General features: G+C 53.1%; 10 protein-coding genes across 10 annotated transcripts; 4 read left to right on the top strand and 6 right to left on the bottom strand.

Annotated features, from left to right (window-relative positions):
- Window positions 1-143: 143 nt before the first annotated feature.
- Window positions 144-2,024, bottom strand: CABS01_03739 (heterokaryon incompatibility protein; the record flags this gene model as incomplete). The annotated part of the gene is made up of 1 exon (XM_060537111.1): window positions 144-2,024. One exon carries the CDS (start codon window positions 2,022-2,024, stop codon window positions 144-146), a length of 1,881 nt encoding a protein of 626 aa, XP_060391369.1.
- Window positions 2,025-2,611: 587 nt separating this feature from the next.
- Window positions 2,612-4,804, bottom strand: CABS01_03738 (F-box domain-containing protein; the record flags this gene model as incomplete). The annotated part of the gene is made up of 2 exons (XM_060537110.1): window positions 2,612-3,941; window positions 4,023-4,804. 2 exons carry the CDS (start codon window positions 4,802-4,804, stop codon window positions 2,612-2,614), a joined length of 2,112 nt encoding a protein of 703 aa, XP_060391368.1.
- A 938-nt stretch (window positions 4,805-5,742) lies between these two features.
- Window positions 5,743-7,533, top strand: CABS01_03737 (MFS monocarboxylic acid transporter; the record flags this gene model as incomplete). The annotated part of the gene is made up of 1 exon (XM_060537109.1): window positions 5,743-7,533. The coding sequence occupies one exon, from the start codon at window positions 5,743-5,745 to the stop codon at window positions 7,531-7,533; it is 1,791 nt and encodes a 596-aa protein (XP_060391367.1).
- Window positions 7,534-7,825: 292 nt separating this feature from the next.
- On the bottom strand, window positions 7,826-9,490 carry CABS01_03736 (uncharacterized protein; the record flags this gene model as incomplete). The annotated part of the gene is made up of 2 exons (XM_060537108.1): window positions 7,826-8,909; window positions 9,048-9,490. Coding segments are annotated over 2 exons (1,527 nt in total), but the record flags the coding sequence as incomplete, so codon positions are not given.
- A 915-nt stretch (window positions 9,491-10,405) lies between these two features.
- On the top strand, window positions 10,406-13,776 carry CABS01_03735 (protein kinase; the record flags this gene model as incomplete). The annotated part of the gene is made up of 5 exons (XM_060537107.1): window positions 10,406-10,434; window positions 10,550-12,065; window positions 12,126-12,988; window positions 13,072-13,337; window positions 13,412-13,776. The coding sequence occupies 5 exons, from the start codon at window positions 10,406-10,408 to the stop codon at window positions 13,774-13,776; spliced, it is 3,039 nt and encodes a 1,012-aa protein (XP_060391365.1).
- A 637-nt stretch (window positions 13,777-14,413) lies between these two features.
- On the bottom strand, window positions 14,414-14,947 carry CABS01_03734 (uncharacterized protein; the record flags this gene model as incomplete). Its single annotated transcript, XM_060537106.1, has 1 exon — window positions 14,414-14,947. The coding sequence occupies one exon, from the start codon at window positions 14,945-14,947 to the stop codon at window positions 14,414-14,416; it is 534 nt and encodes a 177-aa protein (XP_060391364.1).
- A 1,602-nt stretch (window positions 14,948-16,549) lies between these two features.
- Window positions 16,550-18,556, bottom strand: CABS01_03733 (cyclohexanone monooxygenase; the record flags this gene model as incomplete). The annotated part of the gene is made up of 1 exon (XM_060537105.1): window positions 16,550-18,556. The coding sequence occupies one exon, from the start codon at window positions 18,554-18,556 to the stop codon at window positions 16,550-16,552; it is 2,007 nt and encodes a 668-aa protein (XP_060391363.1).
- A 1,227-nt stretch (window positions 18,557-19,783) lies between these two features.
- Window positions 19,784-20,659, top strand: CABS01_03732 (uncharacterized protein; the record flags this gene model as incomplete). Its single annotated transcript, XM_060537104.1, has 1 exon — window positions 19,784-20,659. The coding sequence occupies one exon, from the start codon at window positions 19,784-19,786 to the stop codon at window positions 20,657-20,659; it is 876 nt and encodes a 291-aa protein (XP_060391362.1).
- A 782-nt stretch (window positions 20,660-21,441) lies between these two features.
- Window positions 21,442-21,708, bottom strand: CABS01_03731 (uncharacterized protein; the record flags this gene model as incomplete). The annotated part of the gene is made up of 1 exon (XM_060537103.1): window positions 21,442-21,708. One exon carries the CDS (start codon window positions 21,706-21,708, stop codon window positions 21,442-21,444), a length of 267 nt encoding a protein of 88 aa, XP_060391361.1.
- Window positions 21,709-22,438: 730 nt separating this feature from the next.
- On the top strand, window positions 22,439-23,053 carry CABS01_03730 (Methyltransferase domain-containing protein; the record flags this gene model as incomplete). Its single annotated transcript, XM_060537102.1, has 1 exon — window positions 22,439-23,053. One exon carries the CDS (start codon window positions 22,439-22,441, stop codon window positions 23,051-23,053), a length of 615 nt encoding a protein of 204 aa, XP_060391360.1.
- Window positions 23,054-23,467: the final 414 nt, after the last annotated feature.

Below are 23,467 nucleotides of genomic sequence, written 5' to 3'. Positions count from 1 at the left end.
TTACACGCTATCAAGAGTCTGTGATCTATGACATCTGTTTTCTCAGTGTTGAGGGTGTAAGCCACCTTCGCCCGCTCGAAGACCCAAACAAGCAAGCCAAATACTTTTATCTACATCATTCCATCTTTCATCATTTCAGCATCTCAAATTGTCTCCGACGTCTTCAGTCCCGCAGTAACCCCCGAAACAATAAGATGCGCAGCCTTAGCAATCGTCTTTCGATCATTCACCTCGGCGCGGAACTCGGGCCCAAACGTAATCGTAATCGCATCCCTCTTTGTTACGCGTCTACTCTCTACCGCCTGCGGGGAGACGTACGCTTTAGCCCGGTACGAAGGCTGCCAATTCGTCGCCGCGTCCCGCAGCAGCCTCTCCAGGTTGGCTTCGGTCATCGAGGAGGAAGAGGACGACGATGACGAGGCAGACGAGCCGGGGGTGGAGGCGAGCCCGTCCAGGTACCGGAATATCCACCACGACTGCCCTGCCTTATTGACGAGGACGCCGAAGAGCATCCAGAGGGCGCCGTCCTTTTGGCTGAGGGAGTTTGCGTGGAGTCGGACGAGCGCGCCGTGTGCTTCGACTGCGTTGAAGACTGCCGAGTTTAGTGCCGAGTTTGGTCCAGTTGTCGCTGTTGTCGTTGTCGTTGGTGACGGCGGGAACTTAAACTTCTTCATGGTGATGAACCCCGCCATGGAATCCGTATACCTCGGTATCGCCTCGATGCGTGTAAAGATCTCGACGCCAGAGCCCCGGCTATGCATGACAAGGAGCATGATGGCGTACTCGCCCAGGTGAAAGCTCGAGTCGTGCGGCTTGAGCTGGACGATGCCGTGATCGCTTCCCGGCGCCTTTGAGGGGACGAAGATGTCGTGGACTTCGACTTTGAGGCTGCTGCCGGACTTTAGGAGCCCTAGATCGCGCGTGTTCCATCGCAGCGAGATGGGTCGGGGGAAGTCCCGGACGACTCTGTACGTGTCTACCAGGCCGGTGCTCTCCAGGGGAACCCCGATGAGGTGGCCGCCCTTTGTACTGGCGGATAGGATGCCGATACACTCCGGGGGCCGGAAGCCAAAGTTGGAAATGCGGATGTTGGCGGGGCGTACCAGCATCAACTGTATCGACAAGCCAAAGTTGGTCATGGAATACGGCACCGGCCTGCTCGAGGCGTCGTGCGCCGGGTGATAATCCTGCCCATTTCTAAAATTGCGCGGCGACGGCGCCAGCATGCTGACCCAGGAACCCGGGTCGCTCTCCGTCCAGGACCAGCAAAACAGCGACTGGTCTGTCGACGTCTTGAGTATCTCCTCCTGCAGCCTCGCAAACGCCTTCGCGCCCTCGCCGTAGAGGAGAGGCATGTTGATATCAAAGATGCCGAGCATGCAATACGCCATGTCCTCCTTGCGGGTCGTCTTGCGACACGACAGCCACGACATGCGCTCGGCGACGCTGGCGTCGGACAGGCGTTTCCTGCTTCGCGGCTGGAGGTATTTCCAGTCAATGTTTGTGATTCTCTGGATGACGCCCGCGAGGAGCTTGCGGGTGCCCAGGAGGCTCCAGCCGCGGGCGAAGAAGAGGACCTCCCGCGGGGCTAGGAGCTCTTGCAGCGTCCAGCCGCGGGTGAACCAGAGGCTCCGCGAAAGGATGTCGAAGCTGTGCTCTGCGTCGCCGGCGGGCCCGTCTAGTCGTTCCGCGTGGTCTACGTCCGAGAGGTAGGCGTAGCAACGCACGGCGCACTCGTACCACGCAAACATGGAGTTGATGGCCTCGGACAGCTCGGCGGAACTCTCCTTGTTGATGCAGCAGGTGTCGATCCAGAGATAATCGAGTCCATCGTCAATCGCCTGAATCCTGGCCATGTCAATCTTGCGAAACCCTTCCCTCTCTCTCGCCACGCATAGGTCCTCCTTCCAGTCTTGAAACGTCACTTCATCGTGGCTCCACGTGTGAGAGACGATGGCGTACCGCGGGATCTCGTCGCCAAAGAACTCGGCCAGGGCCAAGGTGCGGGTGTTGATGAGGCGCATCGCACGTAGCGCGGCAGGGTCGAAAGATGCCGCGGTGGAGACATGTATCTCGCGCTTGGATCAGCTGGGTTTGGTAAGGCACGTCATGTCATGTTGCTGGTGATTCCATGTGTGCGCAGTTCCGTAGACCGAAGCTGAGAAGCGGGGACATTTGCTGACCGTTGCGAAGCTTGAAGTCAGTCCTACACCGTTGGTTAGACCAAATGTAACCTCCCAGCTAGCAGCAGCGAAAATGGCTCAAAGCGCCCAGGTGGTGCCAGCTGCAGCCAGCTGATCCAGGAATCATTGAGTATCACGATGCCTCGTATATAAGTGATGGCAGAAATGATGACCTACAAAACAACTGGCATGGTTCTGGGTAAATTGTCTTTGTAACGGGATGCCTGAAACCACCTTTGAGCCTCAGAAAAATAGCTGTGTTGTATAACCAAAAACTACTCTCTTTCGTTTCCTCCAGTTTCGTTACTGCTGTCAACGATTACTCGGAAGGTGTATTCTTTCGGATAGTGTTTCCTGGCACTCTCTATCTTTCTTCCTCTCCAAGCACAATGTCTATCGGAAATACAACTGATTCAGTGCGGCAACGATCACATCCAGCGTAAACCTCGTGGAAAGAGATTGGAACTGGCCTGGCCAAAGCCCGCATCGTCATCGTCGGAATCCGAGGTGCCGTCGCCGTAATAATGATGGTAGGTTTCGGCTTCGTCCGACGACGCATACATAGAGACATCGGTATTACCGATGTCATTACTGCAGACCTGGCATGTGCTAGACTTGTTCGGCCCCGGGCAACCCCAAGCGGGACATTTCGTGTCCTTGTTGTCAATGTAAAGCCGCACCTTATGGGGTTCGCACCAAGGCCCTCCTTTCAGACTTGAGTCGCCAAAGTTGTACACGACGTAACCCCGTCTGGAAAGGCCAACCACGAAGTCATCGTCCACCGCAAGGGTCCGGAATGCCTCCGACTCTTTGAACCAAGGGTTGTTGGTTTCCAGGACAACCGTTGATGACTTGTTGGCGATGCAGATTGATCTTTGGCCGTTACCCTGGAATTCATGCCTCCATCGAGCTTTGTTGTCGCCCGCGAGGATGGGCAATTTGTTTTGAATGTAATAGATCGAGTCGTTCCACAAGATGCCGCCAGTCTGTGACGGGTCACGACTACCAAAATCCCAGATCGGCATCCGCATGCCGTTCAGGACCCTCTTTTCTACAATGAATGACTCCGTCACTGTGTTGAAGTTGATGCTTCTCACGGGAAGACTGGGCGTCGTTACAGCCTCGTTTCCGGGCAGCTCGCTCTTGACGGTGGAAAGACTGTCCGAAATCGACCTGTATATGTTGCTAATGTTGAAAAGTCCATAGGAGTTCATTGGTCGGCAGTGTGTTGCAAAGCGTGGCACATTTTGAATCTTGTATCTTCGGGTGAGTTTATATGGGAAAGTTTTGACAAACTTCATGTTTTCGAATTTGTGAATCTCGACAAGGAGTTCAAGGGTGACGTATTGATGTGTGTGAACATCGATTTCTTCAACCTCAGCTGTAGAATCATATTCACTCGTTTCGTCTCTCAGCCTGGAGTTGCCGAGAAACACACTGACGAAGTAGAGAACGTGAGGTTTTGTTGGGTGAAAGATGAAACCGTTGTTTATATCCACGCCTCGGCATACATTCTCCTCCCATGGAAAGCCGAGGCCGTGCCGTTCATGGGATGCAGGAGAAATAGGAACCTGGAGCTTGACAAGTCCAGTAGACCAGGTCCAGACATGAGGCGGGGTGTGTTCAGCTTCATCCTCGCCATGAAAATAGTCGGGGTTGAAAATGACGACGAACGTATCTTTATGGGCCTGTAGATCCGTCATGTGCCTAGGAAGTGTAACACGACGGTGCTGGTCCTTGACAAGATCGTACACGATACTGAGACGATTAGCTGGATTTGAAATATGACTCGGTGTCTTTCTAATGGAGTGATGAATGACATGTTGTCGAACAACTTACAGAGCCCTCATGCTATATTGGTCAACGAGGATTAAGAGATTCTCCGTCATGGTATAAACGATGAAGTCCTTATCTCCCTTCACCACGAGGTCGGGAAGTGAAAGAAGCTTCCTTGTCATGGCTCGGATGTCGTCAACGAAGAAGCGGTAGGAATCCCACTGCCAGGCGACTTTTCCACTGCAGTAGGCGAAGCCGAGATGAGTCCTCAGTTCTACTTCTCGCGTATTCTTGAAAAACCTCGAGGGTGTAGGTGTAGGCTTAGATTTGGCAAACTTGAGGCTGCGCTTATCGTACTTCAGGGCGGTGCATTTTAGCAGAGGCACATCGGCCGTGTTGATGGAAAGCCAGGAGGTGAGTTTGCCTTCGTTCCGGGCTGTGGCCTTTTGGGCTACAGGACGCAAGAGATCCCAAGCCGACGCATCTGGAGACGCAGCGACTAAACCAGGGAAGGAAATCTGGGCGATTTCTCTGATGACGGTGTCGGACGTCCATTTTGCTCGCCATACTTTGGAAACCTGAGTGCACCTAAGTGCATCGCCAAGGCGCAGATACTGTGCTATCATAGCAACGACTTCCTCCGGAAGATGATGCATCTCTGCAAGTTTGATTGTGCTCTTCATTGTCAGTTGCCTGAGATGTAGAAGTTCCCAGGGCGTGAGTCTCGAGACAAGATTATCCAGGTTGGCGTGCCGGAGGGCTGTGTTGGGAGATCCATCGTCGTTGGTGAGCTTCGCAAGCTGTCCAGCCAGTAAACCATCATGCGAACCTCTGGCGTATTCCATCCTGACTTTGACTTTGGTGCTTGCAATATCAGAATCGGTGTTCTTGGTGAATAGACTGATGAGGGCTGGAAAAGCCAAAAGAGAACCCCCTAAGAGTGCAGCTGGATGCAGATGGAGGTACCTTAGGCACCTAGGTTGGTGGTTCTTGTCTTATCTAATCAGTGTACCTAATCGACCTTAGCCCCGCAAGGTACCTAGGGAGGTACCTTAGGGGGGCATCGGCGGGGAGTCTACCGGACTCCGATCTCGCTAGAGGCAAGTTTAGGTAAGCGATTGGTGCCTGGCTCACCCCAGCTTTTAGCTCGCTGTCCTCCCTCCACGGTCCACCAGCCACCTGGTCAGTGACACGGTACGGTATGTACCTTAGGTACTGTGGACAGCCTAAGCTCTGTGCCCAAGCGCCATGTCAGTGACAAACGGGCCCGCCGGACAACAGTCCAGCAGCGTTCAAACAGCCTAAGCGGCGCTCCAGAGTCCACCGGCCCGACGAGCACGACATCATTATAGGTGACAGAAGCGACCTGCTGACGTGCGAAATCGTGACTCCAACTCCTGACTCCGACGCGGGCCGTCCGTCTCCTCCCACCATCTTCTTCTACTCCCTCTTCCCCCCCAGTCAGTTCCATCCCGTCCGCGACTATCCATCCGTTATCCGCAAACCCGAGACTTCTCCTCTCCTCTCCTCGCCCTCCCTCTTGAGCACGTCATGTTTGATCTTGGTTGTTTGTGACTCGAGTCTCGCGGATCCGGCCACCTCACTTCTTCCATCTGCGCAATAATGAACAGCGACTGCCCTTCTTTTTCTGTCTAATTGTCGGTTCTTCCCTTGGCTACCCATAGCCGACCAAGGCACATATCTCCAATTCGACAATCCGTACTCTCTTCCACGCATCTCCGAACCCGACTGAACCTCCCACACAACCAACCCGTCATTCACCATGGCGCGAGCCGCAAACACCCCAACCCCGTCCGATGACCGGACCCTCGTCGCGGGAGCTCACGACGACGACGACGCTTCCTCCACAATCAGCCGCTTCAGCTCGAGATCCTCCTTCGACTCCCAAACACCACCGAGGCGGAAACGTCCAAGCCCCCGCGCGGCCACCACCCTCCGAGCAATCTCCTTCGTCGCGGCATTGATCTCGGCCCTCTGCGCGGGCTCCATCACCGTCTTCTCCATGTACGGCCACATCTTCCAGGAACGCCTGCACTACACCCAGTTCCAGGTCAACGGCCTAGCCATCAGCAGCTCCGTCGCCCTCTACCTCCCCGTCTCGTTCCTCGGCTACATCTGCGACCGCGTCGGCACCCCGCCCTTATCGCTCCTGGCGGCTATACTCTTCAGCGGCGGCTACGCCATCGCCGCGGGCACGTACCGGAAGCTCGAGGCGGAGAACCTCGGCGGGCTGCGCGATTACGCCGGACGGCGCATCGGCGGCGGCGCCGACTGGACGTACCCGCTCATGATCTTTGCTTTCGTCTGCGTGGGCGTCGGTACGTGCTCCATGTACCTCGCCGCCGTCGCGACGTGCGCCAAGAACTTTGGCAAGGGAAAGCATCGCGGACTGGCGCTGGCTGTGCCGATTGCCGCCTTTGGGTTGAGCGGCATGTGGCTCAGTCAGTTGGGCAGTCACGTCTTTTACGAGCGCTTGCCGGACGGCTCGGCTGGAGACTTGGACGTGTTCCACTTCTTCGTCTTCCTCGCCATCCTGCTTTTGGTGGTGGGAGTGACTGGCTCTTTCACGCTAAAGGTTGTCGACGAAGAAGAGATATTCGAGGAAGCCGTTGAGGAGCTGGAGCGAAGCGGCCTCTTGGAGCGCAGCACTTCCTTCCTCAGTGCCCGCAGTCTCGAACGCAGCAGAAACTACGGCGCAATCGGACAGATCGACGACGAGGAAGACGGCGGCGTCTTGGGACCGGCGGAAGACGATGCCAAGCTCAGGAAGAAGCTCGTCCTCAACGCCGAGACCAGGAGCTTCCTCACGGACAAGACCATGTGGTGCTTCGCTCTCGGATTCCTGCTGATGATTGGACCCGGTGAAGCCTTCATCAACAACCTGGGCACCGTGATTGGCACGCTGTACCCTCCCACCATGCACTACGTCGGACCTCCGACCTCGGCCGCGACGCACGTCTCCATCGTCGGCATCACCAGCACCATCGCCCGTCTCGCAACCGGCACCCTGACAGACCTCCTCGCGCCCTCGCCGCAGACGCAGCACCTACAAGTCTCCTCCACGTCGCCCTTCCTCCGCGGCAGACCCACCATCTCTCGCGTCGCCTTCCTGCTCTTCTTCGCCATCATCCTGTCCCTAGGCCTGGTCGCCCTAGCCTCCGGCCTCATCCAAGAGCACGGCGAGCGGTTCTGGATCGTGTCCGGTCTGATCGGCTCCGGGTACGGCGCCGTCTTCAGCCTGACGCCCATCATCATCACCGTCATCTGGGGCGTCGAGAACTTTGCGACAAACTGGGGCATCGTCGCCATGTTCCCCGCCCTGGGCTCGACTTTCTGGGGACTGGTGTACTCGGCCGTCTATCAATCTGGCGCCGAGAACTCTCCCCAGCGCGGCGGCGGCAGCGGCGGTGGCGGAGACGTCTTTTGCTATGGCGCGCAGTGTTACGCGCCGACGTTCTGGGCCATGGCCGTCACTGTATGGGTGGCGTGTGGCATGATCCTCTTTGCCTGGAAGGGCAAGGGTGGATGGGCGCAGCGCGGCATCATCATCTAACTCGTCAAACATCACTGTTACTACAACATTACATCACATAACACATCTTTCTTTTTTTATTGTCAGGCATGTGTATCGGCGTTTGGGCAAGAGCATTTGGGTTGAATAAGGCGTGTCATATCTATTCCGCCGTGGTTTCATTGGGGTATATAATTGCGTAAAGTCATAAAATATCCGGGCCAGTCCTGTTTTCCCTCTCGTGATCCAAAATTCGCTCTCGCATCGCACACACACATACTTTCTGTCTCTCTTTCTCTCTCTCGTTCTCTCGCTATGTTTTTGTGTTATTCGATCATAGCATCATGATTGCTACCAAGGTCGCAAGCGCCATAATCAGGCCCGCCACCAGAGGCGTGCTCGTCCTCGCACTCGCGTTCTGCTGGTCGTACTCACTCATCGTCTTCATGCAGATCCATTGCGAATACAAGAGCTTGTCAAACAAGACGCTCATGACGGGCGTGTACCCGTTCAGCCCGCCTGTTGGTTTTGTCGTGCTCCCGTCCCCGTCGAGAATCAGCTCCACGTCGGTCAGCTTGAACATGTCGTACGACTGCGGCAGCGTCGGGTGGCAGTCGTTGTTGTCGTCTGCGTCGCCCGCGTCCTGCGCCAGCACGGTCGGGGCGTCCGGGCCGATGACGTCGACACCGGTGATGTTGACGGCGCCGGCGACGAGGTTGCAGTGGAAATCTTTATCAGTACGCGTCCGCTCCTCGAGGTACATTGCGATTTCCTGGCACCGGGGTAGGGTCTCGTCATTGGAGTGGGCGGTGCGGAAGTCGTCTACGTAGCCCGTGATCTCGTCCATACAGGACTGCTGGAGCCAAGGGCTACAGTCTGTGGTGTCGAGGTCGGGTACCTCGTGCGGTGTGGGCAACGTCTGGAACATGTGCTGGAAGATGAGGGCGCATCCCTTGGGGTAGCTCTCCGACGAGAGATTCAGTCCTGCGGGGGCGCCTAGGTAGTAGGATTGGGTATAGAGCTGCTTCTTTATCCAGCTGGGGGAGTTTGCCGGGGCGGGGGAGTTGGCGACGGTGGCGACGGTGAGGGAGAGCTTGCGAATGTCGGTGGTGTTCTTGTCGTCTATGGGTATGTCGAGAACCTCCGGGGCGATGCCGACGCGGCGGAGGACGGAGCCGGCGAGGGTGCAGTTTGACTCGCCGACGAGGTCGTCGACGGCGCCGGGCGGGCAGTCTACATCGGCGCAGCCTTTTAGAGAGACCTCTGTTAGGATGGGGACCGTTGCGAGAGCGGGCCCGGACCCCGCGAGGACCGTGAGGAGGGAGGTCCCCATGAGGCTCGAGGACCAGAGCCTCATTCTAGAGGGGGTGTATCCGTAGGGGACACCGGCCGGCGGGATGGACTGGAGTTGCTTTCGTCTCGGTTGAGTTGGTTTACGTCAAGTGTTCAGGGGAAAGCGTGTTGAGAGGGACCCGGAGACGGGAAACCGGCAAGAGGCCACGCAGGGCCAAGACCGCGATGAACAATTGGGGCCTGGGCCGAATAGGTATAAAGACCTGGGTCCCGGGACGCGAAGAGAAGAGCAGCGCGGTGGGCGCGCCGGGCTCTGCTCTGCTCTGCTGCGGCGTGCGCTGCCTGGTGGGATGCTGCGCAGGTTCCGCAGGACGATGAGAGGTGGTTCGTCTGGCACGGAAGTACGGCAACGACGGGTGAGGTTTTTGGTCTCGGCGCCGTGGTTGTTCGCGGGCGGGGTGTGGGGTGCGGGTTGCTTTGCGGTAGGTTTGTGCGTGGTGTGTTGTGCTGGCTTTGCCGACCTATGCGGACTGCTGGGCAGTGGATGGGCAGAAAGAGCTGATGGAGTTCTGGCAGAAGCAGACGAATGTGCTAGGGTCGGTAAGTGGTCGATAGTATCACCAACACCTTTGTCGCTGGCTTCATCGTTCGACCTCGCGTCGTTGTTGTTGATTCCTGCATTGACTTTGGAGGAGTCGAGAATTTTCCTGGGCAGAGCGCCGAGAAAAGGAAAAAGGTGAGCAGAGAGGCAGAGCAGAGACGGGTAGCCAGGAGCGGGGTGAAAACCACCGCAGCAGGAAGTACTTCGTACAGACACTGGCAAGACTGGGCAAGAACTGATCACAGATTACATCAATGAGCGAAAAAGCAGCAACAGCGGGCGAGAGGGTCGCGTGGTGGAAGGTGATAGGCGCCCAGAAGGTGATTCTTTCCTTGGCATTTCTTGGCGCTCTCACCGTCTGGTTGGCTTATCTAAGGATTTGAGGTAAATTCCTCAATTCCTCTTCGTCCACGAACTGAATTTGACGGTTTTTGAATGTCGAGTTGGCGTTGATTTGTTTGTGATGCTCAATTGAGTTGCTATAAGATGAGATGGCAGGTAAAAAAAGACTCACGTTATACTCATCTCAAGTGTACCTTGAGCACTGAGGAATGGACGGTGAGTTTGGGTTGAAGAGTGAGTGTGAGAGTGAGGTACCTAACCTGAGAGGGGGGATGGTGGGGTTGGGGATGACTAACCAGCCTGGAAACTACCTAGGTACCTTAAACTGCGTCCGATCTAATCCCCGGATAAGGTACCTACCTGAGGTAAGCTTAAACTTCGGACTTTGCAAACAGCTCCTTCAACTTCACTCACTCCCCCTCATCCAACATTCCTCATGTTCATGTCCCTTTCTGCGGCTCATGCGAACCGCTCTTTCTTGCTTAATAACCGCTACGAATGATGTTCGTGACGACATTGAACCAAGCCGTCTACCAACTGAGACACAACTACCGTTACGCTGAGGCATTGAGGCAGTGAGGCTGTGCTGGAGTTGGTGCTCGACGCCTGGTTGCCCTACTTCAACCTGACCAATCTTGAGAGCCCAAGATGAATTTTTACGCGTCCAATCTTCCGCATATGCGTAGATACGCAAGAAAGGTGAAGCGGTATGCTTGACCGAATCTTGCATTTGTGCTACTAATGGCACGTTCGATCGCCCTGTTTCTCGTGCAATGTGCCATTCTTTTTCCATTTAAAGTGATGCTGCTCCCCCTTTGCCAGAATTCCCCTCCACCTCACCTCGCCCAGCCTTGATCTCTTGGTATCATTAGACAGCAACCATCAACAATCCACATCCTACAGCACTCTTAGCATGATCGAGACTACTCCCGAAAATGAATGCCCCATCCTTCCATCAGTTGTGCTCCAGCCTGACACCATGGAGATGACGAAGCCTCTGAAACAGGCATTGGAAGGAGCCATGCGTCGCTCCTTCAGTCTCGATGGTGACTCTTCCAAGGAGTTCCTTCCCGAGCCTGATATCAACCGAATTCTTTCCGAGAAGTCGATACTTGGAGCTCTCCGGGCTTCCTGCCCTGGGGCCGACTTCATGCGCCGCATGTATGCCTCCGCAATCGTCAAGGAGAAGAAATACACCAAGATATTTGCCATCCTGGTCTTGATTGGTCGAGCCGATGCCATCGCAGCCTTCAGACAGAATCACCTCGACGATTCGCAACTTCCATTGGCATTTGCTTCCACGTCGGGAGAAGAGACGAGCACATTGGTGCGGTCTACAGTCGCCCGATCTAGCTTCGATCTATCCTTGATGGGACTCAGTTACTACGAGTCGATACTCTTGGAGGAGACACAGTGGAAGTTTCTTGCCCCTGTGTTTGCGCGAGCTGATCTCGACAGCGAGACTCGCAACTTCCCGGCGTCTACTATCCTGCCTTTCGTCATGCCTGACTCTCCCCATGGAATCCAAGGGCCTCGCAATGGTTGCAGCAAGAACTCTCGCATATATCAGGCCCACCTTCACGACGGCCATCACGACTTTTCCGTCTCTACAGTCGCAGTCAAGCAGCTTCTCAACGCTGGACCGGAGGAATACGCTCGCGAGGTGGAAGCCCTCAAGACCTTTGGCGGCCCCGATCAACCCCATGTAATTGAGCTGCTTGCCACCTTCAAGCATGGAGATACCTACTACTTGGTGACTCCTTGGGCTGAACACGACCTTCACGGCCTCTTCACCGAACCGCCATCCTCCTTGGCTTGCGACTCAGCCAGCGCGGTGAAGCCTACGAGCATGACCGCGAAGCAAATGCTTGGTGTCGCCGAGGCCTTGAAGGCGATCCACTACTGCCGACTGAAGAAGCGCTCCATCGCGAGAGACCACGAAACGGCTGAAGAAGTCGATGGGGGCTACCACGGCGACATCAAACCTGAAAATATCCTCGTCGAAAATGGGCAGTGGAAGCTGGCCGACTTTGGCCTATCCCAGATCGGCCGCAGGCCAGACCCTTCGCAAGGAGACAGACCTGCAGGCTGTTCACCGGCGTATCGTGCTCCAGAGCATGATGTTGGCAAGTTTGATGGCCAAAAGGCAGACATTTGGTCTCTTGGCTGCGTCATGAGTGTCGCTGCTACGTGGATGACTCTGGGCCGGAAGGGGGTCAAGAAATTCAGCGCCAATCGCCAGACAAAGACCGGTAAACGGCTCGACAACTCCTTTTTCGAGGTTTCCAAAGACCAGGAAAAGGGTACTCGAGTGAAGCTCAAAGCCGCTGTCTCTGACGTGAGTACCCGATGGATGTGTATTCGTATTATGCGTGGGTGCTAATGCAGACTTGAACAGTGGATCAGTCGACTCCATCGCGCCCCGAAAGCGAGTTCCTTCATTCACGACTTGCTTGATTTGATTCAAGACAAGATGCTGGAAGTTGATGGTTCCAAGCGAATAGCTTGCGCTGGTATTGTCTCCAGCCTCGAGAAGATGTACGAAAAGTGTATAGACGACCCAGGCTACACAGAGCCAGCTCCTCGAGGAGAAATGTCAAGTTGGGCATGCAGGCATGAGCTCTCGATTGGGACCGCGCGTCGTGAAGCTCGGTCAATCACTGTCAACGTGGTCGAAGTACCAAGCCCAACACAACGCAGTCAGCCATTCTCGACGCGTGTACCACAGTTCAACTCTTCCTACTCGTCTACCGGCTCCTACAACTCGGAGTATGACGATATGATTGACTTCCCCTTGGCTGCCTCATCGACAGAGCCACTTTTAACTTTTGGGCCTTCCGCCAATACCATGAATCAGTCGAACATTGTATATGGAGGCATGAACCTCACCATCTCACCTGACATGGGTCAACTCGGATCTCCAAACTTGGAAGAATACTCGTTCTCTTTTGGAGACCCCCCAACATCTCGTCCGAGTCTGACTGTTCCTGAAAACATCAAGAATGGGAAGCGGCGCTGTAGCACCAGCAACGAGAAGTCTGCAGTCAAACGACGTAGATTGCAGAAGCCGCCAAGAAAGAGCTCTGCAACCACACAGGGAGCGGAAAGCTCTTTTGACTTAGTCTCAGAGTCACCGACAACCAGTCAAGATGTAGAGGGCGCTTTTGCATGCCATTATTTCAAGCATGACCCTGAGAAATACTGCAAGGGGAAGTGGAAGTCGTGTGGAGGAGCCGGTTGGCAAGAATTTCACAGGCTCAAGTAAGCTTCCTCTTCCCCCTTCTGACATGTGTAACGCGTCATGCAGATGGAATGAGATTGCACCGGTTAACATGTTATCATAGGGAACACCTTCGTCGCAACCATCGCGAACCTGGATACAAATGTAGCAGGTGTCAAGTGCGACTGTCATCGGCAGAAAAACTCAATGACCACTACAATTCTGAAGTTCAATGCCAAAGGCAACCTGCCATCGCCGATGATAACATGGACGACGCTCAGTGGAGCTCTTGTCAAGGACAGATGCGCGGGATGAATGGAGCCGGCAAGTGGGGGGAGATCTACAAAATCATCTTCGGACCGACATCTCCAGAGGTCATGCCTTCACCCTGTACGTGTCCTTCATATTGCCCAGCTGGAGCTGCCGTAAGGCCAAGCACGAATATACAGCTGACTACTGCTTAGATCGCGACGAACTTGATGGACTTGATAAATTCTGCAAGTTCCTGGACTCACAGAGGCAATTTCAGACCTGTGACAGCGTTCAGCGGGAGATTACTATATGTCTGAAGTGGATTCGCGATTTCCAGGACCGACCGTCTCTCACACAGTCGTCTATCAAATCCGAAGTGCCGTCGTTGACCGAGGGCTTGTCCAATATCTCGACACTATCCACTAATGTCATGGCAACGAGCATTGACCAAGAACAGATTTACTACGCATATAATCCAACATTCGATTCTAGTTGTCAACAGATTGGAACGATGACGCAAGATCATTCGGTTGTTAACCTTCAATATCTTGGGTGTCATTTGAATTTTGGACCTTAAGGTATCTGATGTGAAGGGAAAGTCGGGCTGCTGGCACTGGCACAGCATGTGTCAATCCTCTCATTCCTTGAAAGTTCCTAGATTTCCTTGTTATGATACCCAAATTTTTGTCATCTCTTGTTTGCTTTCATCATGTTGAGGTGTATCGAGATCAGATTTTCTCTTGGAATAGAAAATCGCCATCATCTACGAGGTGAGAGTAATGGCATCTTCCCTAACCCAATGGAACTTCGCAATCTCTATGTGATCTTCAAGCTGCGACTGAGGACGACTTCAGCTCCATCTGAAATGATTTTTCTTATCCTGGTTTGTGATTGTGACAGATTTTTGATCAACATCAAGCATGCATCGCTGCCGCGTCCGTTTACGTCAACTCTTGGGACAAGATGGTCATCCAAGCAACGATGACACGTGCAAAAACGAGGTCATAACCAAAAGCCCAGACCGATCACGAGCAGGGGAAATCCCAAAGTCATTAATCAATGCCGCTTTAATAAGACTGAACTAACCAGACTAAGTACGCACAATACCAGGAACCCAAACACCAGAACTCAGCCGCGTTCCCCGGTCCTATGACACATCACGAACCACAGTAGACTTTATGAAAAGATCTAAGCGAAAGCGATGAGGCTTTCAACTAACACCCACACCCACAAGATTTACACCCCTTCCCGCACCCAACATTATCCAAATTTGCACAATCGGAATCTCTATCGCACGTCTGCCAGTCTCCGTACCCCCTATTCCGCGCAGTCCAGCACCACCGCCCGTCCCCGTCACACGCCTTGTAGCAGTAGCCCCCCGAGCAGCCGTAGTCGCCCGGATCGACGTCCCAGCAGTTACCCCAGCCGCCGCCGCCACCGTGCCGCCAGCCCCAGCCCCAGCCCCAGCGATTTACGGTTGTGGAGTTGACTCCTCCGCCCACTTTGTTGTCTGCGGGCGCAGGACGGGGTCCGACGGCGTGTTCGGGTCGAGGGGCCGGGCCTAGGGGGTGGTCCTGGCACGTGCGGATCTGTGCGGGATCAACGCCGGTGCCACCGGCGACGAAGGTGTCGAGGGATGCGGCGGTGTATGTCATTACGCCGAGGAATCCGCACTGTTCGGCGGTTGTGGCTGGGGCTACGGCCGCTAGGATGGGGGTGGCGAGGAGGAAGAGGTGGGAGGTCTTCATTGTGTATAAAGGGGCGAAGAAGGTCTGGTGTGATGAGATGGCTGAATGTTTCTTGAGATTGAGTTTGCGGGGGTTCCGGGTGCTGAGGGGTTTGGTGCGGGTGTCCCGACTGCGTGGATAGAGTTTAGATTGGCGGGAGTCTCGGGAATTTTGGATGCTTGTTTATGATGATTTGTTGGAAACAGGTTTGTTGACGATGATGACAGGGAGGATGAGGGTGTGGGTGCTGTCACTGGCTATTCAGATGGGTGAAGAGATGTGATGGATCTGTATTCCCAAGAGTTGAAGCTGGTAAAGAGGGTTGCGCCAAATTCTTATACTTGGGTTTCCTACACCCTTTTTCAAGTCAGCAGTGATCATGTCCGTTGATCTCCGTCCTCGTCCCAAAGTTTTGATACCGATGAAGCTTGAAATTGCCGTCACCTCCGCTATACTTCGTTGAAAAAGCAAGTTTAACATGCGAACACGGAATCTGCGGGCATCGGACTTGACGGAGTGATGACTCCTGAGATACTTTTTCGATCTTGCTTTGAAGCCAGACCGAGGCTCGACTTACAAGAAAGTCTTCCGGTACCTTCGGTTTTCTGGAAAAGCCCGCCTCTTTTCGTCTGAAAGGATATTCAACGTCATTTCGAAGTGCTGATAATGACCGAGTCCGAGCTCATCGACAGCTTGATTACGAGAACACCTACAAAGTCATCGCCAAGCTTGTTCCGAAGTAATCTGAGGCATGTCTTTCACCCAGCCTATGTGATGAGTCCTGATGTCACTCTTCAATCTCTTTCTCCCAGATATTCGAGTTCATCATGCTACAGAGTTCATGAAAACTCCGAGATTCGAGGCGGCGTCATTGGGAAGTCGACTCGACTCGAGCTTCCAAGTCCGGCATCCAATATCTTGCATACTTTCCGTGACGTCCCGCCACTTTGACACCAGATGGATATCAAGTAGTAGCGGTTACATCCGTCATCGTCTCGATTCTATAGACCGCACATGTGATCTAGATTCTTTTTGATTATCTGCTGCTGCCTGAGATCACTGTATCATAGCATGCCGGCTGCACGACTCAACGCCCACAAAGTTACGAGTGGACAGAGCGCTTTGCTGAGAGGTCAGAGTGTTTTGATGTTTAACCTGGAGGCAGACATATTGTGTCGGGTCGGAATCGTCAACTCAAAATCGAAATCAATTGTATCTACGTTTCAAACTTTGATTCGTAGAAATCGTGACAATAGTGACAAAGGTATATCGCAGGCGAATGCCAGTGTTGGAAGATCCTTCGATACATGTGAACTATTGCATACTACATTTTGAAATATGCTTAAAGTCTCCCATTGGAGTGTCAAATATCTTGCTGGGCTTTCTAATCAAGCTAGGTTGAGAGCTACAAGGATAAGTTATGCTTGTGCTGTTCACGGGGGTGAACCAAGACTGCAATGGACCTCTGACCCTACGCTTGTCTCATCGTGCGAGCGCTCGATAGTGCATGGGAATTGGGAATTCTCTATCCTCAATTCCCATGAATCCAGTTTCAGTCACCTGAACTGCCTTAACAGCATAAGGGCTGAGTATGCTTAAGACCTAGGTTTAGTAGATACTGCATCAAAGCTTAGACAATCTGTCACTGCCATTCGCCGCGAGTCTAGGTCGCGCTGAAATGGAGATCCCTTCCAACTTTCCCTCGTTCCTCCATTTACCAATATACTCCAAGAAAGAGACCGTACCTTCAGCCCACACGACACCCCGTGCCTGCTTGGCCCTCTCTCTTGGGTCGTCTGAGGCCGCTTGACCGTGTCCGTTGAAATATCCCGGGGTACATCCCGCAAGCGACGAAAAGAAAGGAGCCCTCTTAGCAACCTCCAGACTGTGCTGTTCCTCTGCTTCTCGTGTCACCTCGACGATGGCCCTTTGGCCAGCACCCACTCGTCCCTCAGCCTCAGAGATGATGTACGTGACATGTCGAGCAATGAGACCCAACATGAACACATTGTTGCCTGTGATGGTACCCTGAGACGTACCAGAGAAGAAGAGGTTGGGAAACTCGTTCGTGAGGTATCCATGCAGTGTGGCAGCACCGTTGCGACGCCATTTGTCGTCCAATGAGATGCCATTACGTCCGAGAACCTCGATGCCGACTCGTTCTGCTGGACTGCCTCCCGTGCGACCACCGGTGACGGAATAGCCTGTGCTGAAGATGATGACGTCGACGGGATACTCCTCACCGGCGACGACGATGCCTCTCTCTGTGGCGTGAGATGGTCCCCTGCCGTTGGTGTCGAGGAGATGTACGTGCGGCTCGTTGAAAGCCTGCAGATATTCATCGCTGAATGTTGGACGTTTGCACCAAGAGGGGTACCAGGGCTTCAATTTCTCCGCGGTAGCTTCATCGTTGACGATGCTGCTGACTCGAGCGCGCACACGTTCCATATGTGGCAGGTCCAAGGCGTGGAACCAGGTGGCCCTTCGGTCTTGGTCCCCAGGGGAGGGATTGACGATGCCATGGGCGGGCGAACCCATGACTGCGGAGTAGGCTGGCATATCGGTCCAGCCATCGTTGACCAGATTGGACTGGCCTGGCAAGATGGCGTTTGTCATGTGTCGGTTCAAGTTGATTTGCCTCTCGAATTGCCAACCTTTCTTCCTCGCGACTGTAGCTTTGAAAGTTTCGGGGTCCGTGTCTTGTTGACCGCGTTGCTTGACGTAGGCCGGCGTTCGCTGCACCACGTACAACTTCTTTGCAAACTTGGCGAGCGTGGGGATTGCTCCTATGGCCGTTGCAGCCGTGCCGACTATTGCGACCCTCTTGTCTCGCAAGTTGGTGAGTGTTTGATCTTCTTGAGATCCGCCGGTGACATCATAGTTCCATCTGGACGTGTGGAATATGTCCCCTTTGTAGGAAAGAAGACCGGGAATCTTTGGCACTTGTGGCTTTGTGAGAACACCCGCGGCCAGGTAAACATACTGTGCCTGGATCTCTCGCTTGATCACAGGTTCTCCAGGACCACGTCTCTCAGAGAGACTGATATTCCAGAGTTCCTTCTTATCGTCCCACTGCACACTACGCACGTCAGACCGGAACAGAGTCTTGTCGTCAAGCTTCCATCGCGACGCAATGAGTTCCGCATATCGTCGGATTTCCGCGGCCGGGGCGTACTTCTTGGTCGGGACGTAACCAGTTTCCTCAAGAAGAGGTAGATAGCAATAGCTCTCGAGGTCGCAGTGCAGTCCGGGATACCGATGCCAGTACCAAGTCCCGCCAAAACCGCCAGCCGCATCGACGATTCGTATTTCGTCTGCGGTTGCAACTCCAGATTCAATGAGGTTTACCGCGTATAGTAGGCCTCCGAATCCGGCTCCTAGAACGAAAAATCGGGTATGCTTGGTATCGCGGAATGGCGATGGTTTGGCATTCAGTCTTGCGTGATCCGCCCACGGATCATCGAGAAGTGAGTGTAGTCGATCCTCTGAGGCTTCGTTGAGGGGTTGAAATTGTGCAGAGCCTTCTGGTCTCAGCCTCTTCTCTGCTTCCTCGGCATACTTCCTCCTGACAGCCTCAAGCTTTTTGGCGTCAACGTGAGAGACAGGGTCTTGCGGTGCGGGTGCCGACATAGTTTGTGTCGCGTTTGAGCTTCTTCAATTGAGTCGAATGGAAGAGGTGATGTGAGACTACCTTAGTGGCAGTGACAAACATACGTATAACAACTACTACACAAATTACACTTGTTCACCCCTTATTCTCGATCAAATTGTCTCTGGCTTTGACTTCATATACTCGCCGCTGTTGCTGGCCCGCGTTTCGATGATAAGGCAAGCCGCACGCCATTACAAGGCCTTCGATACGCCATCGTTCCTCGATCACACAAGCTGCAAGCGTTCGCACGAATACTGGCATCACAAGTCCGACATCGCTTTCTACACAAGTGCATAGATCATTCAGCCTGCAATTTTGACCAATCGGCCAATCTAGTGACATGCCGGATCACTGATTTGGCTGTGTGTGAGTGTTGGTATCCCTTTCACAGGGTAGTTGATTCGAACCGATGAGTTCCGTGGGCGACGGAGATGTCAGAATGACTGTATTGGGTAATTCTGCGTAGTGTGTCAAAGGGACACGAACAAGCGTAGGTCGGATGGGCAGCTGGGATGGAAGTAGGGGCTGTAGGTGGTTGGTCCCTACGCGGCCGCCCTTCGAGGTTGAATTGGAATTCCAATCCGACAGTGAGGTCTTGAAAGTTTCTATCTCAAGAAGAGACTCATGGAGCAGGTTGCAGGCTTATTGCAGGCTTACAACAAAAAACATGCTTGTTTCCACTTTGATATACCACATCACGATGGTTTTTCTTGACTTGGAACCATTTCCTCTTCAATCGTAGCGTATCGGTCTCATTACTCCCGGTGACGTTGGCGGGTCTTTGTTGTTAATCCTACATGATTTCCTCGGAATCTGTGTCTCTCTATGAAAAGTTTGTTATATGCGCCTGCCATAGTTCAGGCATGGCAACGGCATAAAACTCCCCAGCTTATCCAAAAGACCGTACTCAACTACAGATATGTCGATCTACGATCAATTACTGTAGACTGTGGCTAATCCTCGATCAGCTGTCAATCGTAATTGTTTCGCCGGCTCTAGGCATCAGTCCCCACTTCATGATAGCGCCGACCCTACTCGTTCCATCACTAATTAGGGACCAGCACTTGTGCCCATGAGCCTTGGGACAAAGTCTCCTTTTTCATTGCTGTGAAATTTTCTCCCATCGTCATCGCACAGCTTGAATGTTATGTTGCTTCCTGATCGAGTCTGAATAAGTCAACACCAGAAAGTATTGTGATGCAACAATGTGTCGCGCCTGCGAGCGGCTCTCTTACGACCCATTCCCGGACGTTCCTTCAGAGAATGAAGGCGACGAAGACGGCGACGAAAGTGAACCTCAACTTCACCACGCACCAGTGATACCACTCAGGCGTAAGCTCACTACAATCGAAATAGTAGTAACACCTGCACCGAGCTACGACGGCACTCCGATTTTTGCAGCATATGTGAAACCCACAACCGTTCAGCCAGACGACTGGAACTATTCGTCCCAGCGACAAGCCCCTTTTGGTATGGCGGTCTATGATATCACCCCAACAGCAACCCCAACCCAGGCCGCAAAGCTGGCGCACGCTCTCTCTCGTCACGCCAGGCGTCACAATCGCGAATGGGGACGGGACAGGATAGAGGTCGTTTGCTTCCCTCTTCCGTCCCACCTGACCTGCCAAGAGCGTGCACAAGCATGCATTGATCATCACGGGCACGAAATTCGGAACCGTGCCGTAATGGACGACATTGATGACGCCAAGTTCTGGTTTCTCCCCGAAGACTTTGACAACGAGTGGTATTCCCGCAGCATCATCGTCATCGACCGACTGGAGAACACTTGGGAGGACTCTTTTGGTTATGACGACAGGACGATCCAACACGAAGATGAGAATTCTGGAAGTTCATTTGGCAGTTTTGCAACAGTCCGCTGGCGGCCGCGCGAGGAGACCTGGGAATACTACGAAGATGAGCTTCGTCCGGAGAATCGAGTAATCATGAGAAAGTATGGGTTGGAGAGTATCGGCGAGATGCTAGGACTTGACGGGATTGGCAATAGTATCAGGGGCTTCTACGAACACTTCGCGCCTGATGGGGTTTTGGATCGAGAGTTGGCTGTCGCCAGGACCAGGTAGGAATCGCCAACCCATCTGCCAACTGGCGTACAGAACTGATCGATATGGTTGTAGAAGAGTTGATGCAAGACAGAATCCATTGAAGGAGAAACTGGCGAGAGTGATAAGGCAGGCTTGCTCCATGGACTAGAAGGTTTGCCGTGGTTTTGGTTACATATTCCATCCCAGTGAATAGGTGGCATGTTGTTAGAGACTTGATTCTACAGGCACCTTCATCTTGAAACTACAGTGGTAAATTTGTTCTCAGGACATTAGCCTTGTGATAGAGAAACCTGAGGTAGGGGTATAGATTGATAAATCAGCAACAAAAAACTCCTACACCGACGCCTGCTGCGGCTAGCCTTCTGGCCACCTTCCCGTAACTCCTGCACAGAATAACAGTCGAAAATATCGCTCGTAGACAAAAGACCATAGCCCCAGCCGCTGACTTTCCTTGCCATGAACGAAACGCGGTTGCCCCTGTCTCAATAACCAAGGCCAACATAATGACGTGACCCTTATCACCACGCCCTTGAACACCTTGATTTTCCTTCTGTCGTTCTTTGTATGATTCCATGTAACTACTTTTGACTGCAGCATTGTGATAACGCAATGATGCTGTCGCAGATTTCAGGGTCTTCGTTTACAGGCTGGTCAAATGCGGTCGTCTGTCGAGTGCTTGCGATCGCGACTTCAACTTTTGACCGTTGGTGCATCACCAGACTGTTCGAAAGAATCCGTGTCGCACGCCATTCCCAGAATTGATGGAAGATCGAATCATCATCGTAAACAAAGTGTGCTTCTTACAGGCTTTGGTAGTCTGATGTGCGAGGCTTTGAGTTCTCGTTCGAGGTCTTCGAGGTTATGTGGAAGCTGCCGAGCCATTTTCTAGCTTTCTTAGTGCCGACCACTTCCATATTGTCTCGCGTCTTCGAATCGTTACGTCCGCCAAAGCCGTCCTCTGTCTTTTCGGCTGATGCAGCCTTCATCTTTGCTTTTTCGAGAGCACGCTGTCTGTCTGCAGCGAGGGCCGCGTGGAGGGGTCTCTGGTTTCTTGGGTAGACTGGCATGGTTGTGAAGGATGTGAGGTGCCAAACAAGATTTTGTGAACAATGTATAGGAGGTTTGTTGATGCGAATAAGAGCTATTTCTTGTCTTTGATGGAGAACTGTAACTTCTTGTGAATAGGAACGACATCTGGTTGGAAGGGTGGCTTTGGTATTTATGGAACCGACCTGTACGCCAGGTTTGATGTTGAACAGGAACACATGTGAATGATTTCTAATTACTATAAGTTAAGCAAAACAAGTTCCCAAATCCCCCCTAGATCGCCATCTTGTCGCAAAGTGCGAAAGTCCTTTGGCGGCGTCCAATGTAAGCCTCGGACACACCGACCCCGCATACTCCGAAAGTCCGAAGAGCCGGCACAAGAGTCAGTAAGCAAAAAGCCAGCCATATGGTGGCGCTAACTCGGCTCCCACATGCAAAGTTAATTACGGGGTTGGGAGAGGATCTTATAGTGAACCAACCTTACTGGGTAGGAAGTTGTCAATCTGCTCTCAACACATGCTCAGATCGATAGCAGCGCCAATCAGCATGATGTTACAACCTGTTGGATGCGCTACGCAACGTCATTCTCGCTTGGTGTCGGAATGTTACTTGTTATTAACACAACTTTTGACATCCTTGACGGCATAGGACGATACTTTCCACCAACTCGTTTTCATCACATTTCCAAGCTCCCGCCTTTGGTCATCTACTACCCAGGAAAGAGGCCATCGCCGATAATTATTCGCCGGCATGTCTATTGAGCGCGCTTTGAACTTGACCAGCATCGCGGAGACGAGATGCCTCTACGATGACTGGGCCGAAAATTACAATCGCGACCTGCTAGGTGCAGACCAAGATTACGTCGCACCAGTCCTTGCCAGCGAGCAGGTCGTCAAGTATGTCGGTCCGTCTGCTATTGCAACGTCGAAGATTCTAGACGCTGGGTGCGGAACAGGCCTTGTCGGAGTCAATCTCGCGAAGCTCGGAGCCACGCAGATAGATGGCGTAGACCTCAGTCAAGGAATGCTCAAGGTCGCTGAGAGATCTGGTGCATACCGGTCTTTGAGCACGACAGACCTCTCCCAGCCTTTGACGCAGGCCTCTGACTACTACGATGTCGTTGTCTGCGTTGGTACGATGACTGAGGGTCATGTAGGGTCCGAAGCTTTTGACGAGTTTGTTAGGATTGTTCGCCCTAGCGGATTCGTTGTCGCAACTGTGTACGAGACTGTGTGGGAGAAGAATGGCTATAAGGAAAAGGTTACGTCTCTTGACAAGCTGGAAAAAGTGAATCTCTTGAGCGCCCAATTGGAAGACTATAGACGTGGAGCGCGTGCGGTCATGGTTATTCTTCAAGTACGGTGATGTTAAGGGATAGTCCGTAAAGGTTCAACGAAAGATCTGATGAGCTCCCTTAGAGGAGTCTACGGCTGTGAGAAATCGGCAGTAACCGTTACTAAGGTAAGAAGCAATTCAGTCAGACAAGTCTTCATTACATCATACCTACAGAGATACAGGAACTTGAGAGCAGGTCATCTAGAAGCCCAGACACTATCCCTCAACCCAAGTTGGCCGATTCTGGAAAGTCACAAGATTTTTAGCTGCCGGAATTTCAAGACTCAAGATTCATTACAGTTTTCCTTCGCAAGCCTTACCCGGCGGAGATGCCAAAGCACAATACCAGAGCAAAGACCATGGGAGAGAACTAGCAGGCTAAGCGTCTTGAGAGTAATCTCACGAGCAGTCGGAAGACGCCCAAGGCAGTGGCTTACCTTTCAT

The sequence above is a fragment of the Colletotrichum abscissum genome (genome assembly GCF_030869225.1).
Source record: "Colletotrichum abscissum strain IMI 504890 chromosome Unknown Scaffold_7.1, whole genome shotgun sequence".
Lineage (NCBI taxonomy): Eukaryota > Fungi > Ascomycota > Sordariomycetes > Glomerellales > Glomerellaceae > Colletotrichum > Colletotrichum abscissum.
The sequence above is the reverse complement of the archived record's forward strand: the minus strand, read 5'-3'. Positions and strand labels throughout refer to the sequence as shown.